This window comes from Neomonachus schauinslandi, chromosome 2 (genome assembly GCF_002201575.2).
Source record: "Neomonachus schauinslandi chromosome 2, ASM220157v2, whole genome shotgun sequence".
Lineage (NCBI taxonomy): Eukaryota > Metazoa > Chordata > Mammalia > Carnivora > Phocidae > Neomonachus > Neomonachus schauinslandi.
In genome coordinates this window covers 164,481,965-164,499,762 of record NC_058404.1, presented here as the reverse complement: position 1 = coordinate 164,499,762, position 17,798 = coordinate 164,481,965, and the positions used below count along the sequence as shown (strand labels likewise).

The 17,798-nt window shown below is 42.2% G+C and overlaps 1 protein-coding gene across 2 annotated transcripts in view; it reads left to right on the top strand.

The window, feature by feature from the left end:
• GABRB1 (gamma-aminobutyric acid type A receptor subunit beta1) overlaps nt 1-12,738 on the top strand; it is a 386,438-nt gene extending 373,700 nt beyond the window's left edge. For both annotated transcript variants that reach the window (XM_021701656.1, XM_021701657.1), the window contains exon 9: nt 12,391-12,738. In XM_021701656.1, coding sequence (XP_021557331.1) covers nt 12,391-12,738 — 348 coding nt within the window. The remainder of the gene's footprint in view (nt 1-12,390) is intronic.
• Nucleotides 12,739-17,798: the final 5,060 nt, after the last annotated feature.

The following is a 17,798-nucleotide window of genomic DNA, read 5'->3' as shown; positions in this document are numbered from 1 at the left end:
CATAGAGTTTAGATTCTACTGTGGGAAGACAGGCAATAAACATGTAAACACATATTAAGAGGATAATTTCAAGGTGTAGTAAGTGCTATGAAGAAAGTAAAACAGAGCGATGGGTAAGTGAATCCTGTGGATTAGATTCAAGGGAACAAGGAACAAAGAGCATGTGGTCAGAAAGACGTCTGTGAGATGTTACCACTTGATCTGAGACCTAAGTGATGAGCAACAGTAACCATGCCATGACCATTTCAGGCAGAGGAAGTGACGAGTGACAGAGACTCTGAGTAAGGAATTTCTTGATCATGGTTGTGTCGGTTGGCGACATGCCCGCCTATTTGCAAATAAGGTGGAATGGTTGCATGGGCAGTCTGTAATCAGATACTGATTCAAAATCATTTGAAGTCATGGGGGACATCAGTGAGATCTGCCAAAAATTCACACCAAATGTGCTGTTTTAACCCCAACAGTTAAGAAATAGAATTTCCCTTCAGAATCAGATATTGATACTGTAATCTGGCCTCTTTTCTCTCATTCCTATTCTCTGTGGTGTGTCATCTACAGTTTCAGACACTTTTAGACATCTGCACTTTCAGACAACTTTCTAAATGGAAATCAGCTCTGTTACTGTGATTAATTCCAGGATACTTAATGCATGTGAAAACAGACATCCTAAAGGTCAACAGCTCTTTCCTTAAAACTAGCTTGAAACAGATGGATACCTACATTAGCCTTTGAGCCTGGGACCTACCCAATTTCGCTGCCTTTTCCTCAGGCCAACTAGGACACTTCTCTCAGCCTTTGATGAAATTTTAACATTTCTGACTTAGCATCTTGGATTTTGGAGAAATTCAGGCAGGACCTTTGATTTCTAATGACAGCCTGTGTTAGCAGTTCATGAACTTCTGCAGCCCTCAAATCCCTGCCCAAATCTGGCTCAGTGCCATGCTTTGTTCTCCAGTCTTGGCTTAATGTAGCTAATCTCTAGATGCTGCAACAGTCTAATTTTCCTTTCCAGGAATCTCCAAATCAGTCTCCTTTTCTCCCTCTTTCTCCCTCTCTCTCTCTCTGTCATTTTCTCTCTTACATCTAGTGTCCATTTTCCTCCATATCCAAACAGCTAGAATTCTTTCGTAAATGAGAAAGAAATTGAATTTACTTAATAGGCTTAAGAAAAAGGTGGGGGGTTTTTTTGGCACACATAAATGGGAAGTCCATGAATGGTTCTAATTTCACAGGTGGCTATATCCAGATACTTAAACAATGTCATCAGAAAGCATCTCTCTTCATCTCTTAACTCAGCTTTCCTTTATATTGGCTTTACTTTCAGTAGACCCTTCCCTCATGGTGGTTCCAAAATGCCTAAATTCATATATTCAAAGCTTTACAACCCTAACCCAAAACTACTGTCTTACAAGCAAGAGTTACAACAACAACAAAAAAGTCTTAGGATTGAATCTTTTGGATCAACTTGAGTCATATTCTCATGCAGAAATCAATCCCCCTGACCAGGAAGATGGAAAACACTAGATGCCCAGGTCTGGGTCACATGTCCATCCCTGGAGCCTCGAAGATGCACTTAGGCCTACCTCAACCACATGCACCAAGGAATGTCAGGTAATGTTATCAGAAGAAGGTGGCATGGAATCAGACAGGTCAAACCAATAGGCATCCACCATAATCCACCTTTGACTCTGCCTGAAGGAAAATACCCATACTCCTTAACATGGGATCCAGCACCCACTGTGATGCCATTCTGCTTTCCTCTTCTGCTTCATTCCTCCTCCATCTCCCCTTCATCTTTGTTCCAGAAGTACAACTCACACTTTTCCCAGATTGCCATGTTTTCACTCTTCAGTAACTTTGGCTTGTTGCCCAGAATTCACCTCTTGACTGACGTCTTCCCTCACTCGTCAGGCTAAGTTGATGCTCTTCCTACAGCTTTCCACTGCACACTATGTGTACTTTTTTTTTTAATTTGAAAAATATTTAATATTTAACTTTAACAAATATTTAATGAGGGCACACTATGGGAATACCCTCTATGCAGTGGGTATAGTCAGCAATGAATGAATAAAACAAAACCTTTCATTTGGATGAGAGAGAAAGACAATGAACATCATATACACAAATACATCACACCCAAACAATGAACAGGACAGCCACAAACACACATACGATGGCAGATAATAATAAATGCTATTAAGAAAAACAGAGTAGGCCTTGAAAGCAGACACTGTATCTTCCACTTTCGGTATTCCAATGCCTGTCATAGAGCCTGGCACAAATCAGGCACTTAAATGACTTTTAAAATAAGTGAACTAATTATCTAAGACAGCTAGAGAGGGAACACAAGCAGGGGGCGTGGGAGAGGGAGAAGCAGGCTCCTGGCAGAGCAGGGAGCCCGATGCGGGGCTCGATTCCAGGACCCTGGGATCATGACCTGAGCCGAAGGCAGACGCTTAACGACTGAGCCCCCCAGGCGCCCCAGGATGCTCTTTTTTTTTTTTTTTAAGATTTTATTTATTTATTTGACAGAGAGATAGACAGAAGAGCACAAGCAGAGGGAATGGCAGAGGGAGAGGCAGAAGCAGGCTCTGCACTGAGCAGGGAGCCCGATGCGGGACTTGATCCCAGGACCCTGGGATCATGACCTGAGCCAAAGGCAGACACTTAACCATCTGAGCCACCCAGATGCCCCAAGCAGGATGCTCTTAAAATCCATGTGTAATTGGAAACTTTTTTCCTATTATATTCCTAGTGTTATAAGAACAAAATGTTTAAGCCTCTCCTAAAGTGAGAACTGTTTGGTACCTTTCGAAATTTAAAAACATATATAATAAATATTTTCTAATGAAGGACATTTATTTTGCTTAGGGATAGTCCGTGGTAACAATAGGTGTGTATTATTAATAGATTGCTTTCAACCTGCGTTGATACTTTTTTTTTTTTTTTTAGAGAGAGAGACAGAGGTGGGGGGAGAAGCAGAGGGAGGGAGAGAAACTTAAGCAGGCTCCATGCCCAGAACAGAGCCTGACACAACGCAGGGCTACACAGAACTCAATCCCACGACCCTGAGATCATGACCTGAGCCAAAATCAAGAGTCAAACTCTTAACCGACTGAGCCACCCAGGCACCCCGATACTTTTCTCAGCAATTCCTTCTCCTGAAATCTCTATATTAGAATGTAAAGTGACTGATAACTCCACTCTGCCTTTACTTCATAACATTCTCCAGTTGGGAGGAATAAAATGTAGAAGTGCATTGTTGATTATCTTAGGAAACCATGGCTCTCACAGTAAGAAGATAATATCTAATGTGATACAGTAACCAGGACTTATCCACATAAGTGTAGTATTTCACAAACCCCAAGACATTCACAAGCACATTGACATCACGCATTTTAAATATCTCCTTTTCAACTATATGAAAAGTAATGATTACTCTGACCCAAATCCCTCTTTTAAATCTTTTTTTTTTTCTTTTTTAAGATTTTATTTGTCAGAGAGAGAGTACAAGCAGGGGGGAGCAGAAGGCAGAGGGAGAAGCAGGCTCCCCACTGAGCAGGGAGTCCGTTGTGGGGCTCGATCTCAGAACCCTGAGATCATGACCTGAGCTGAAGGCAGACGCTTGACTGACTGAGCCACCCAGGCGTCCCCAAAATCCCTCTTTTATTTACCTGAAGAGCAAAACATTACTGAAGAAATTTGGGATGAATATTTTAAGGGGATTCACTGAAGATGAATCCAAAAAATCGCCTTTGTTTGCATCATTCAGAATTCAATGAATTTGCTGATTATAATGCATTTTATATTTAATTGTAAAAAGCACTCGTCTCAAATATTGGGACTCCCTAAGCCCATGTATAAAATGCTCCTATGTATAAAATAGGATTCCTGTTTTCTTGTTTCTATCATTCTCTCCTCAAAGCTCAATGAACTCCCACTCACATCAACTTAAGAAATTACTCCCCAACCTTCATGTTATGTATCTCTCAAGCTTGAACAGTGCATATTTGTAATTCATTCTTAGCTGTCTGAAATTAGTTAACTGGTTTATGGATTTTTAGGTACACCAATATCAGCTAGGACCCTTGGAATGCCTGTGTAAAATGCAGACTGGGAAGACCTTAATTAATTTATTTTTTTTTTAAGATTTATTTATTTATTTATTTGACAGAGAGCGACACAGCGAGAGAGGGAGAGCACAAGCAGGGGCAGAGGGAGAGGGAGAAGCAGGCTTCCCGCCGAGCAAGGTGCCCGATGCGGGGCTCGATTCCAGGACCCCGGGATCATGACCCGAGCTGAAGGCAGACGCTTAACGACTGAGCCACCCAGGCGCCCCGGGAAGACCTTAATTTAGAATGAAATGAGCTCAAACCTTTATTTCTAACAAGCGTCCCAATAAATTCAGATGCCCGATAATGTCTGAGAACTACTACCCTAGAGATTGTAGTCACTTACGTGTCCTTGGCCATTGAAACGCAACAGAGTTCAGACAGATGACTCCACGTCCGAGTGTCAGAGTTCCTCATTGTACAGACATTAACTCAGCCGCGCCTCCGCAGCATCAGCCTCTTTTCCGGGAGGGCGCCGGCGATATGCCGTGATGAATAATAACAGTAACCAAAGAGCAGCTGCTCTCCTGGAGCTTACATCTCAGTCGAATAACAAATGTGTAAATAAGTGCATGATATAATGGCAAATGATGATAATTATGGTGAAGAAAATGGTGAGGAGCTAGGCAGGTAACTACCTGAGGACGATCATTCCAGGAGAGAAGAACAGCAGGTGAAAATGCCCTGAGGACTTAGGAGCATCAGGGACCAGCCATCAAAAGACCAGTGTGGATGGAGCAGAGAGCTCCAGGGGCAGAGTGGTAGGAACTGAGGGCAGAGGTCCCTGAAGGAGTTCAAACCACGGGGTGCTTTGCAGATTTGGATGAGAAATCTGATTTTGTTATCTGTCTTGGGAAGTAGCTAGATTTAAACAGAGGAGACCCGGTCTGGTTTACATTTTTTAAGTATTACTCCAGCCGCTATGTAGAGAAAAGACCACCGGGCTTCCTTCCTGGAAAGAGGAAGATCAATTATTCAGTAAGACATGATGATGGGGAAAAGTGGTCAGAATCAGGATGTGTTCAAAAGTAAAGCCATTTGGATCTGCTCATACACTGAATGGGAGAAATGGGGCAAAGAAAGGGATCCAGGAGAAATTTATCTACCTGAGTAATGTTCTGGAAAATTGCCACTTGTTTCATTTATCTCTTTTTCCTTCTCTATGTCCTAAATAATAGAGTGCAGATTTGTTTAGATTTATGTAGGTTTGTGCTTAATCTTCGATAGCATTTTGAAACGACATTGAAGTTTCTGCTTCTACCGCTAGTTGTCAGGACATGGCAAAGAGACACACAAATCATCTCCAGCAAAGCTTCCCATTCTGCCCCGCCCCCCCACCACCACCAAACCAAAAGGTTTCAGGAATCTGAGATGAAGGGATTGCCATTTGGCAGCCCTGGTGAGAGCTAATGACTGGCAGCAACAGCGCAAGACGTGGTACATTCTATGAGCAGGACAGGCAGATGTGAGACGTGGCTCTGTGGTTCTCTGCTCCCTTCAGGTGAAGGCAGGCGTTCGTACCGGACACCCTCAATTAAATAGATTGTGGGCTTCTGAAAGGCATCTCCTTCTGCGGTGAACGTCACTTCACTTGGCTTCCTGTGCTGTACTTCAGAACCACTCAGTAAATGTGAATCTAATTGAATTGGCTAGCAAGAAGGAAATAACTTTCTGTTTGCAAAGTAGATTGAGCCCAGAGGTATTTCTCACAGGGCTTTAAAACTGCCACTGAAAACAAGATTATATTTTATTCCAATTACACTGAAATGAGTTCTGCTATATTTACATACGGAAAATATCCAGAACAGTTCAATTCAGTGAGTGGCAACATTTTTCACAGCCTAAGGCACCATTCAGGGATGCTGGGGACGGAGACAAGGAGAGACGGAGTACGATGGAAGGGGTGGGAGAAAGGCTCACCCCAAGCTAGAAAATGAATTTGTACATTTGCTCGGGGTTCTGTTGAGGGAAGAAATACAGCCATCACGTCAACATTTTAGTCATTGGAAAAACACCCTCATGACCTTTGCCATACCCTTTGCATCAGTCAGAGTTCTCCAGAGAAACAGAACCAATAGGAACAGAATCAACATACATACAAAAAGAGATTTATTTTAAGGACTTGGCTCATACGATTGTTTGTGAGATCTGTAGGGCAGGCTGGAAGTTGAGGCAGAATTTCTGGTGCGATCCTGAGGCAAAGTTTCTTTTTCTCCAGGAAACTTCAGTTTTTGCTCTTAATACTTTTCAAAGATAGGATGAATCCCACCCACATCATCAAATGGAATCTCCTTTATTTATAGTAACTAATTGGAAGTGTCACATCTACAAAATACCTTCACAACAACATCTAGACTAGTGCTAGACTAAACAGCTAGGTGAGTAGCCTAACCAAGTTGACACCCACAATTTACCACCATACCCTTTTACCAGCTGCACTATTATTCATTCATTCATTCACTCATTCATGCAGTAGATATTTACTGAATGCTCCTATGCCAAGCACTTTTCTCAGGTCTGGGAAAACAAGAGTGAATTAGACAAAGTCCCTGTCTCCTAGAGCAACATTCTAGTGGGACACTCGGGGGAGGAACAAGTTGGCTAAGAAGAGTTCTGCTCTAACTATTTTCAGATTAAGAAGCCTTTAAACATCCATGCAGAGCTATTGTGTAGGCTGTTCAGTAATAAGGTCCAGGAGAAAATAAGGAAATACGCATTACTTTAAATTTTTCACTCATTATAATGAAATCTGAGCATGAATGTAATGTTAAGAAAAACATGCACAAAATCACCAAGTTAGTGTGTTGGGTATATTTTCCCTAATACACTAAAAGCAACATATACAGCTACTTTTTCTTCATAATGTTACCTGATTTTTTTAAAAGCAAATTTTAGAATGAAGGAGGGTATTGCCTGTTTTCCTCCATAAGAATGTAAGTGCCAAGAGTTCAAGAACCTTGGGTGTTTTGTCCACTATCATCCCAGACCTGCTGTGTCCTCAGATCTTAGAACCAAGACATTGTGGTTGGTAAGTGCTGCACTGCAGGAAGGAAGGAGAGGTTTCACCAGCCGGAAGCTGGATTGTTCCTCCCCATCTCATGTCCTTACACCGTGAAACCCCAGGCTTTCTTTTATATGTGAACGCCTCCAGTATTTGCTTGTGCTCAGCAGACTTCAAGGAGACACCGTGAAACCCCAGGCTTTCTTTTATATGTGAACGCCTCCAGTATTTGCTTGTGCTCAGCAGACTTCAAGGAGACACCGTGAAACCCCAGGCTTTCTTTTATATGTGAACGCCTCCAATATTTGCTTGTGCTCAGCAGACTTCAAAGAGACCTTCAGGTGGGAAGAGGAGAGAAAGGTTTTGCAGGCAGAAAGCGGATCTCATGTTCACAAATGAGCAAATTTCAGAAAGTCTGTTGGAAAAGGAATTAGTAACCTGAGTTTGAAAGAGGTCACAGTATTTATCCAGGAAAATAATTAGAACCAACTGGAGGTGGAAGAGGTCCCGGGGTTTGTTCAGGAGAGTGTAAAAGTAAAGGGCTTTATTACTTGAGATCTTTGAATTTCTAAAATGTGAGACATGATGTCCTATTACTAATGGAGGGGCTGATTTCCTCATCAGTGTCTGGAACAGTGCCTGACACACAGTAAGCTCTCAGTAAACATTTACTGAAAAAATGAGTGAGGAATGAACGATTTGACATTTTAAATGTTTATCCATGGTATGCCTAAAAATTACGTCTATAGCACATAAAATATGCCTCTCTAATAGGGAGTGAGTTGAGGATGAACAGTTAGCCTTGGGGCTGCACATCTAAAGCCACACTCTCTGCTCCCTGGTGTTAGTCAGCTCAAGCTTACACTTTGATGATCCATCTGAAGGGGAGGAAAGAGGGCTTATTTGTCGACCCTCCTGAATGAAGTCTTAATAACAACTGTATTCATTTGCTCTAAATTTAGGTTTAATGATGCTTTAAACTTAAAAAAAAAAAAAAGTCAGTGATGTTGGTTTCAAGAATACATAGTTAATGTAGTCATTCACCCCCCCCCCCCATTTAGACAGGTTTATCTCCCCAATCATGGGAACCACGGAACAAGTGCAGGCCTTACTCACCAACCCAGCAGGTTCAACAGGCACATCCCTAACTGCATTGCACCTTCTCTGTAAGCAGATTGGAAGGAGAAAAATACCCAGAAGACATGGAGCCAAGTATGCCTGTGTCCTTCTCCCACATATACCCAGTGGGGAGCAGTGGGAGAGGAGAAAGGGAAAAGAAGCTGGAAGCATCGATCCCTTAGTTTCTCTCCCAGGGACTGGAGTGGAGAGTCCCTTCCTTTATGGCAACATAAGGAGTGGGCAATGATTATCCAAATGAACAGTTATTTCAACATTAGCAATGCTTTAGGAAATCTATTTGTCTGCCCTAGAAATCAAGTGTGTTGGCATTTTCATTTGCCTCACTTCCTTCTGCTTCAAGGTTATATAATCTTTGATGTCTGGATCATGCCCAGATGTTGGTCATTTAATCCCTTATTGATGAGGCAGCATTTAACCACTGCAGATGTTGAGGTGATCTACAACCTGGTGCCTCACTGCTCCTGAGGGCGTAAGAAAAAAATGACCACTTTCCCCGTGGATACTATTTTTGGAAAGCTGTGCCCACTGTGAATATAAGGACACCTTGGGTGTTTTTATATGATTGAGGAAAGACACTCTTCTCCAAAGGGCAGAGGTTCAGGCAGAGCCAACCAGAAACTTGCTGGCGCATTCACTTTAGGAGGCAGCAAAAAGCTTAGAAGGTGGGGGCTGAAAACTCATGCTGCAGGAGAAATGCACACACAAGCACACCGTCTCACAAACATGCACACGCACGTACACACACAATCTGTAACACTAGCTTTTAGAAGAAGTTTTAGACTGTGTGGAGGAGACAGACTGAAGATGGGTCATAACTGTTATATGACACTTCTTAAATTTCCCTGATAAAGAACACGGTAATGTTGATTCAACTACACAGTAATGCAATCAGCTTTCATGAGTAGTTGTAGAACCAGATTCATTATTTTATATGTCAAACCACTTAGAGCTATGATGTCTAGCTCAATGACAAAATATTTTGAGGGATTTGCACAAACTAATAAACATCATGCAATTTATTGGTGCATTGGAGTCTGAACCAAAGTTAACCAAAATATCTTTTAAAAATGTCCCTTTTGCGTGACTTGTGTAATGAGGAGCATCTGTATGCTTCACTGGCTGATTCTAAATTCTAGTAACTTGTTTACTTAGGGAGATTTCATAATAATGTAACTTAATGATGCATACAGTACAGATAAGTGATTCACTTTTCCAAGGTTTTTTGTTTTGTTTTTGTTTTTAGTATGCTGTGTCCTCTGCCTAGAATATTATTCATAGTAAAGACTGTCAAAAGTCAGAAACAAACCCTTGAGATTGCCTAGTGAAGATCTTTTATTTATAGATGAAGAAATAGATTTAATAACAAAACCAGGGTGAGAACACAGTTTTCAACTCTCAATCCTTTGTTCTTTTACCCATCCTTTAAGGCCTAGGACAAGCCGCCCCTCCTTCATGAAGCCTTCCTTGACCCCCAGACTTTCACTAACCCCTAATCATGGTCTACGCTGTGCCATTTAGCATTTGGTTAAAAACTCTTGTCACTCCCCAAATTATATTTTACTCCTGTATCTCTAAGGAGATTATTATCTCAAGGACAAAATCCACGTTTTATGATACTCTTCACTGAAACACCACAGTACCTAGCAGAATTATGTGCACCATGATTATCTTCTAAGGGATTTGTCCCTTTTTTAATGAATTCAGCACTTTCTTCCTTTTCACTTCACCGCTACCATCCTCTTTCATAACATAAACTTTTGTATGCATGACTTTTCATCCATACACGCGTGCGTGCACACACACAAACACCTCCCGGACACCTAGCACTGCGCCTGGCACATAATAAGTACTCAATATCATCCGCAGAGAGAGAGAGAGAGACACACACAGGGAGAGAGAGAGACGAAGTTGGTTTTTGAAGTTACCATAATCAGGGAAGGTACACAGGTACACACCATAAGTAGGATTTCAACTGAGCCTTAAAGAAAATATATTGATTAACATGCAAAACCCAGAAGGGAAAGCTATATTTAAGGCAAAGAATATCCTGTATTTTAATCCCAAATCGAGCACTTTTTCTTTGTTTAATTGCAGGCCATTTACTTAAGCTCTCTGAATCTCTATTTCGCTACTTGCTGAACTAGGATAATATTATATATCTCATAGTGTTGTTATAAGAAATAACTGAGATAAATTATGTAGTAGGATTCAACAAATAGTAGGTATTAACAACAACAAAAATTAATATTAACTCCCTGATTCAAGAAGCCAGTAAAAGTGCCGGTGAGGGCATAATGGGTAGCTCAATTAGGCGAGAGCCACACGCTTTCCAGAGGGAAATGATAGATGGCAGTAGAGGGAGAGGCCAGATTTAGTCACCATCTCTCTCCGACTACCTCTAAGCTTAAAGCTATCAAATGCATCATTAAATTCACTGCGGCATGTGATGAAGGCCAAGGACTATGAAGCAGTCCTTTCTCAGTAAAGAGCACGAAAGCTTTGAAACAGACAAGACACGGGTTGTACTCTCCGATCTAGCAGTGGAGTAAACTTGAGGCAGTTGGCTGTAGCAGGTGATAAACAAGGAATATATACAAAGCAGCTACCATGATGCTAGGCACATGGTGGACACTCAAATCTTCGTTCTCTCATCAGGGATGTACCAGCATCATATCCCGCCACTCTCTCTACCTTTCTTTGCTGTCTTTGCCTCCTCCTACGCTTTACTCTGTCTTTCTTGGTCACCCGTTTCTTTCGTCTTCTTACCCATACCTTTGGCATTCAAAAGTGTTTACTGAGATTCATTTCATCCGAAAGCCTTTATAGGGCACTTACCGTAACTCAGGCACTGTGCTAATAACACTAGATTCAAACACCGCTGCCCTGTGCTACCCTTGGAAGTACTTCAAACTCATGTGCATGAATGAGCATGTCCTCTCAAGGTAAATTAGTTTGCAAAGTGCATCAGCGTGAAGTTAAACAAAGCCACACTGCAGGCCAAACGTGCTCGCATCTTCTGTAGTTCTGTAAATGTGTGTGGGCATAGCATAACAAAACCCAGGAAATCTGGGCTAGGTACCACTCAAATGGCAGGAAGCAACAATCAGTAATGGTGGACACAGACGTCAAAGCATAGCCAGGCATATCCTTTTGATCCCTGAATCCTACTTCTGGCAATTTAGCCTCAAGAAATAATTATGGAGATGCACAAAGATTTAGCTAAAAGATGTCCCTTGCAGGCTTGTTTATATAACACTGCAAAAGTAAAACAAGCCTTAACATCTAAAGATAGGTTAACCCAATTATGCTTTACCCATATAAGCTGTTAATAAATGATATCTCAGAGGAATAATTATTACCATGGTAATAGGACCAGGTACACAATTAACTGACCAAAGCAGATTGCAAAGCAAAATATACCAGGTGAGCCTGTATACACAAGCAGAAAAAAGACAGGAGGGCTGGCAGGATATTAAAAATAATAAAAAATAATGAACTCTAAAGATGAAATTACAAATTTCTACTTTTTTTTTTTGTTTCCTGTTTCTAATTTTACATACTTCCATGTGCCACTTTTGAAACAAGAAAATTTGTCAGAGTTATAAATGATATATATATAGGTATACATACATATAAATGATGTATGGATGAATAGATAGATGGTAGATTAGACAGATGATAAATAGATGTATGATAAATAAATAAATGGTAGATAACTAGATGGTAGATTAGATACATAGTAGACTGCATGGGTGGCAGGCAGATAAATGAAGGATTAGACAGATGAGAGATAGATGGTAGATTAGTTAGACAAATAGGTGATGGATTAAATAGGTAGATAGTAGATTAGATAGATGATGGATTAGATAGAGACAGACAGTTATAGACAGATGATGGTTGGGAGAGAGAGAGAAACAGACGTAGACAGGTGATGGATTGGATAGATGGGTGGTAGATTAGGTAAATAATGATGAGAGATACATAGATGACGGGTCATCTTCAAGTCCAGGAGGCACGCAGAGCAGGACGTGCCGCGGGACAGTCTCTAATGAGCCGCGCGCGGTGTCATCGGCCACAGGTGAATGAACGCAGCCAGTGTCCCGACAGCTGTGCCTGAGCCTGTCCCTTTCTCGTCAGGTCGACGCCCACGGCAACATTCTGCTCAGCACCCTGGAAATCCGGAACGAGACGAGCGGCTCGGAAGTGCTGACGGGCGTCAGCGAGCCCAAGGCCACCAGCATGTACTCGTACGACAGCGCCAGCATCCAGTACCGCAAGCCGCTGAGCAGCCGCGAGGGCTACGGGCGCGCGCTGGACCGGCACGGCGCGCACAGCAAGGGGCGCATCCGCCGGCGCGCCTCGCAGCTCAAAGTCAAAATCCCCGATTTGACTGATGTGAATTCCATAGACAAGTGGTCCCGAATGTTCTTCCCCATCACCTTTTCTCTTTTTAACGTCGTTTATTGGCTTTACTACGTACACTAAGGTCTGTCCTAATGGTTCGTAGACTACTCTCCTCTTCTCTTGTTTCTTAACCCCACAGCGCCGCCCCCCCCCCCCCAGCAGCAGCCATACTGCTGTGTTTTTTGAGGTAAGAGATTCAGCCATCCAACTGGTTTTAGGTGTTGCATATCAATTTTATTACTGCACCATGTTTACTTCCAAAAACAAAACACACACACACACACACACACACAAACGCGCGCACACACACACCAAAAAAACTTATTTTTTTTCCAGCCTACTGTGGTCCAGGTTATCAGCTCTTTCAGAGCTCTATTAATTGCCATGTTTACAAAACACACACAAACACACAAAGAGAGAAGTTAGATAGATCTTTAGCAGTCCTTCCTACCTGCCCTGGATTTTACCGATTTATTTTTCAAATGAGAATGAAGAGGACCTAGCTCTCTGCGGGCACTGCTTCCTGGTAAACTGTAACAATTTCATGCTGCCAAAAAACAACACAATTTCCAGGATCTCAGAAGAAAAAACAAAGCCATTGACAAGTTACAGATTTCCAGGAAGAAGGGGGGGGAGCGGATAAAAGGAGCCTAGACCAGGAAGGAAGACTCCCCTCCACCCTCAAGTCCCCAAAACTCCCTTGTAGAAGGGGTCCCCACTCCATGGGACAGGAGGGAGGGATTGACAAGGGCTGACAGAGGTTATGCAAAACAAACCTGGCATCTTCACCTCACCATTCAGCTGGGTAATCTGGAAAAAAACAAAAAACAAAAAAACTGCTTCTTTCTCAGACTTGCAAGCCGATTTAAAACTAGTACTAGAATCCATCCTGGCGGCCACTGAGAACATTTTTCTCTTGTTGAGAATAAGGAGTCTGGGGCAATGGTGATTTCTTTAACTATTCAAATGAGCAGCCCTGAACTCATTTCATTGCTTCCGTGCCCTGAAGCCACGGCTGCGCTTGTCCCCAGGCCCTGCTCCAGAGACAGTGTGGAAGAGAAGGCAGGAGGAGGGCTTCCGTAATGGGAGGGTGAGCAGTTTTTGCTTGAAAAAAAGATTGCCCTTTCCATGAGGAAGGCAAGTCTTATGTGCTGTGAAAAGGGTGCCTGGGCAGTTACCCAAACTGCCAAATCTTAAATCAAATAGTGTATATTTCTTAGCCTTCCAGAGAGCAGCACCTAATGGTGACAGGCCTGGTTGGACAGGCCTCAGGGAGCACCACAGGGCTCTGCTCTCTGAGCTCTGCATTCCAAAGTATTAAATGAATGCTTCAGGAAATGCACACACACCCACTTTGCTGTCATTCTCCTCTGAGGCCAGATTTCTATTTTAAAGAAAAACTTCAAAATAGGAAAACCACAGATAACACCAACAATGACAAAATCACTGGGCCTTCAAAGATGTATACCAGCCCCTAAAGCATAGAACGTGTCTGCACTCATGAATCATTGTCATTACTGCTCTGCCTTATCTCTGTTCACGGGTTACTGTGGTCGTGGGTCACCGAAGGGGCGTCCCTCAGTAGCCCAACACACACCTCTAAACGTGTCCAACCAGCTACAGTTGAGGTTTATCCCATTTTATGTCATCAAAGCCTCATTTTTTTTTTTTCAGCCCGAGTAGCTAAGAATTCTATATGTTCATTTGCAAGGTTGAGTGAGACCCTAAAACGACCAGCCAGTGATGGAGTCAATTTGTTCGGAATCTGATCCCTGGATGTCAAATAAGGGTTGAGGTAATAGTAAAGATGATTGCATCATTTGATGATCTGGCTTTCTCCCAAAGGCTGTAATGAGGGTCCGTGTTTACAATAGCATCAGCTGCTAGAAAGTATAGTCTTAATTGGAAAGATAAGGCCAAATTCCTGCTGATGACCCCAAGGGGACAGAGCTTTGAGATACTCTTTTTAGAGGGCAAGAAGAAAAGAGAACCCCAAAATAAATGAATGGTTATGGCTATAGATAATATACACTAGTAAGAATATAAAAACTGTGCTTTTACTCAATGGTTTCATAAGAAATTAGTAGGGTATGGGGACCAAATTTGCACCTGGGTTTTCAGTTTGCATAATCACAGTTCCCTAGTCAAGAGAATCTCCAGCCTCCCGGGATGAAGGGATCCATGTTGCAACTGACTAGTTCTTGGCAGGGAAAGATGCTTTGCCATCATGAAATGCCCAAATAGAATGAAATGTGACCATTCCGGTGATTGTGAGGTTAACATTCCCAATGACCATCCAGGAACCATTGTGTATTTAAACACAGGAAGGGAGACTCTTGGCTGTTGCCTAACAGGAATGAATCATTCTGGTGTCAAAGCTCTTTAAAAAGCTTTTAAGGATGAAATGCTGAATGAGAAAGGAAGTATCTATAATCTATGTTCTTTAACAAAACAATTTTTCTTTATTCATCTGTTTAGATCGTTCTCCTTGGAAAAGACTGAGGTAATTTATAGTTTTATTATTTTTTTTTATCTTGCCTTAAAAGTCTAAGGAATTTGATGCTTGTCGTTTAGAGGTAAAGCATCTCTGAGAAAAAGAGAACATTTTGAATTCTTCTATCTTAACCTTTGTAAAATGAAAGATTAGTAAGCCTGAAACTACCACCAGGCACAAAATGGTGTCACTGTATGTCCTCCTGGGCTGAAGAAGGGTCACAGCCACAGGATGGTGCAAATCCTATTAGATGGCTTTGATTCTAGAGGCAATGGTAGCCTGAAAACTGGAGAAGCTGACCTATTTCTGGTTCATGACCTCCGTCCCCACTCCCTTCTTCTGGACACCTCCCAGCCAAATCCCCGCCTCCTCGGCCCCCACCCACACTCCCTACAGGCTTCACAGCGCCTGGGAAACATTCCTTCCTTCTCTGCCTCTCTCCCTTGTCTTGCTCTAAATGATGTACATAAAAGTTGTTAGACATTCCTAAGTGCCCTCACACTGGTCCCCATTCCTGAAAGATTCAGATCAGGACATTATCGAGGGGTTACTATCTAGCTCTTCCTGGGTTTTCTTTTTGCCATGAAAATAGCCATAATCTCCTGCATTCCTGAGTGGCGACAGAGGCAGAAGACTGCGAGGACTCACTCTCCTGGGCCACAGTCCTGTCCAGGGGACCACATGTCCACAGCTCATGAACTGTCACATAAGCTGTGTCATAGGTGTAACCTGTGTAGACCCAGCAGAAACCCCACCTTTCATTTGACAATGATGACCACACACTCATTTTTCCCACTCGTGTTCCTTGGCTTAACACATCAGGGGTAATGTGTGTTATGCTTACCAGCTTTGTGAGGCAGACCCAGGTAAAGACACACTTTGGGCTTAAATTATCCAGGATTATTGCCTCCATCCTCTGTATTGACAAACAGAAACAGCAGACTGATTGGTGATTGTGCTGACTAAAGGATATGTGTTCCCATATCATATATGCCATCTTTATTGTGCATTACAAGCAATGAAAGATCCTGAAAATGCAAAGAGAAAAATGTGGTGCGGAGAATAACGTTTGGTTTATGGATCCAAGGATAGGCTTTCCTTAAGCAAACATTATGTGCAATACACAGAAATGCTGACTAAATTCCATCTTTCCAAAATCAAGGACTCCTTTCTAAATATTCATTTATGAAAGAACTCAATTGAAATTCGCCAAGTGAAACAAACAAACAAAATATATTTATAATGCTAGAAGGAAACAACCTCCAAGATTTCTTACATGGACAATTTTGAATAGTATCTCACCAAAGGGTGATATGCCCCGCCTCCTTCTTTTTCCTAAACAAAATGTAATCCTATATCCCAGGAGGGAGGAAAAAGGAATGTACCAGCATTTGCTCGTGTTGATTCAATCAGTAATTCCTGGGATGAGAAAGAAAACGAACATGTATCTCAGTTTCCTGAAAGCAAACAAAGGTGAACTTGTTAACGGAATGTAGAATATTATGTAAACTTCCTTGTAAATTCTGTACATAGTTCATTGAATTGTTCCCTGTTGCGTGGTGGTCCTCGGCTTTGGGTGGATGTTTGAACAATCCGAGCATTGTAAATAATGTGAGCTTATAAGGCACTTGCTTTTAGAAGTGAAGCAACTAGTGATTTGGGCCCAAACCAGAATCTTTTTCGCTCTTGCTCTTTCTCTGCCATTTTGTGTGCGCGGTTGTGTGACTCTGCCAGGTGTCTTGTGCTCCCTGCCTCATGCCCCCACGGCCATGCAAAGGGACAGTAGCTGCTGAGAAGGCTGCACTCCGGGGGGCTCAGGATTGGCGTACCTGCAGAGACGGGACCTGTAGCGAACTGCTCCTGGAACCGTGTCGTGAAAAGTAGACATGTTTTTATCAGTCCTTCGTGGCTATTCATTCATATATCGAAATACCAAATTATCCACGCTGTTGAGGGGTCAGGAATGGAAGAGATGTTCAAAATCCACAGGTAATCCAAAGCTTCCTTTGCACCCATAGCTCTAGTTTCTAACTTTTTTTCCTTCCACAATGTTTCCCAGAACTTTTAATAAGAATAGAAGTGAATAGATGGGTTTGATCAGGGTACACACACGGTCAGATGTCCAAATGATGGGAAGGAGAAAAGGAAGAGACAGCAAATGACACTGAAACACCAACTGGTTGATTCATCCCTCAAAGATGCAGCGGTAACCATGTCACTGTTTCTAAAAGGTAAAGAGAGATATTGGCAATTAAAGCAAGTATTTTTCAACTGGGGGCCCAGGGTTGTGTTTGGTATGTGCTAGTTAAACTTAGAATCTGGTAATTAAATATTTTCACATATATTTCTCCCAAGTCCTGGTATTCTTGAAAAAGACTTCAGAATGGTGGGATATTCAGCCATAAGATGTGTTTTCATGCCAACTGGCAGTCCCAGAGAAGGCGATGGTGTCTGCAGAAATTCAGAATATCTTAGCAAGCTGGGACATAGATTGGTTTCTTAGTAACATTTTTAGAGTGCACCATGTCTTTTTGGGGGTTAAGAACTTAGCAAGGCAGGGCTTTTTGTACCAGGATTTTATGTACCCAGAGAATCATTTTGGCTCCAAAATGTGCACCCGGAGAATCATTTTGGCTCCAAAATGTGC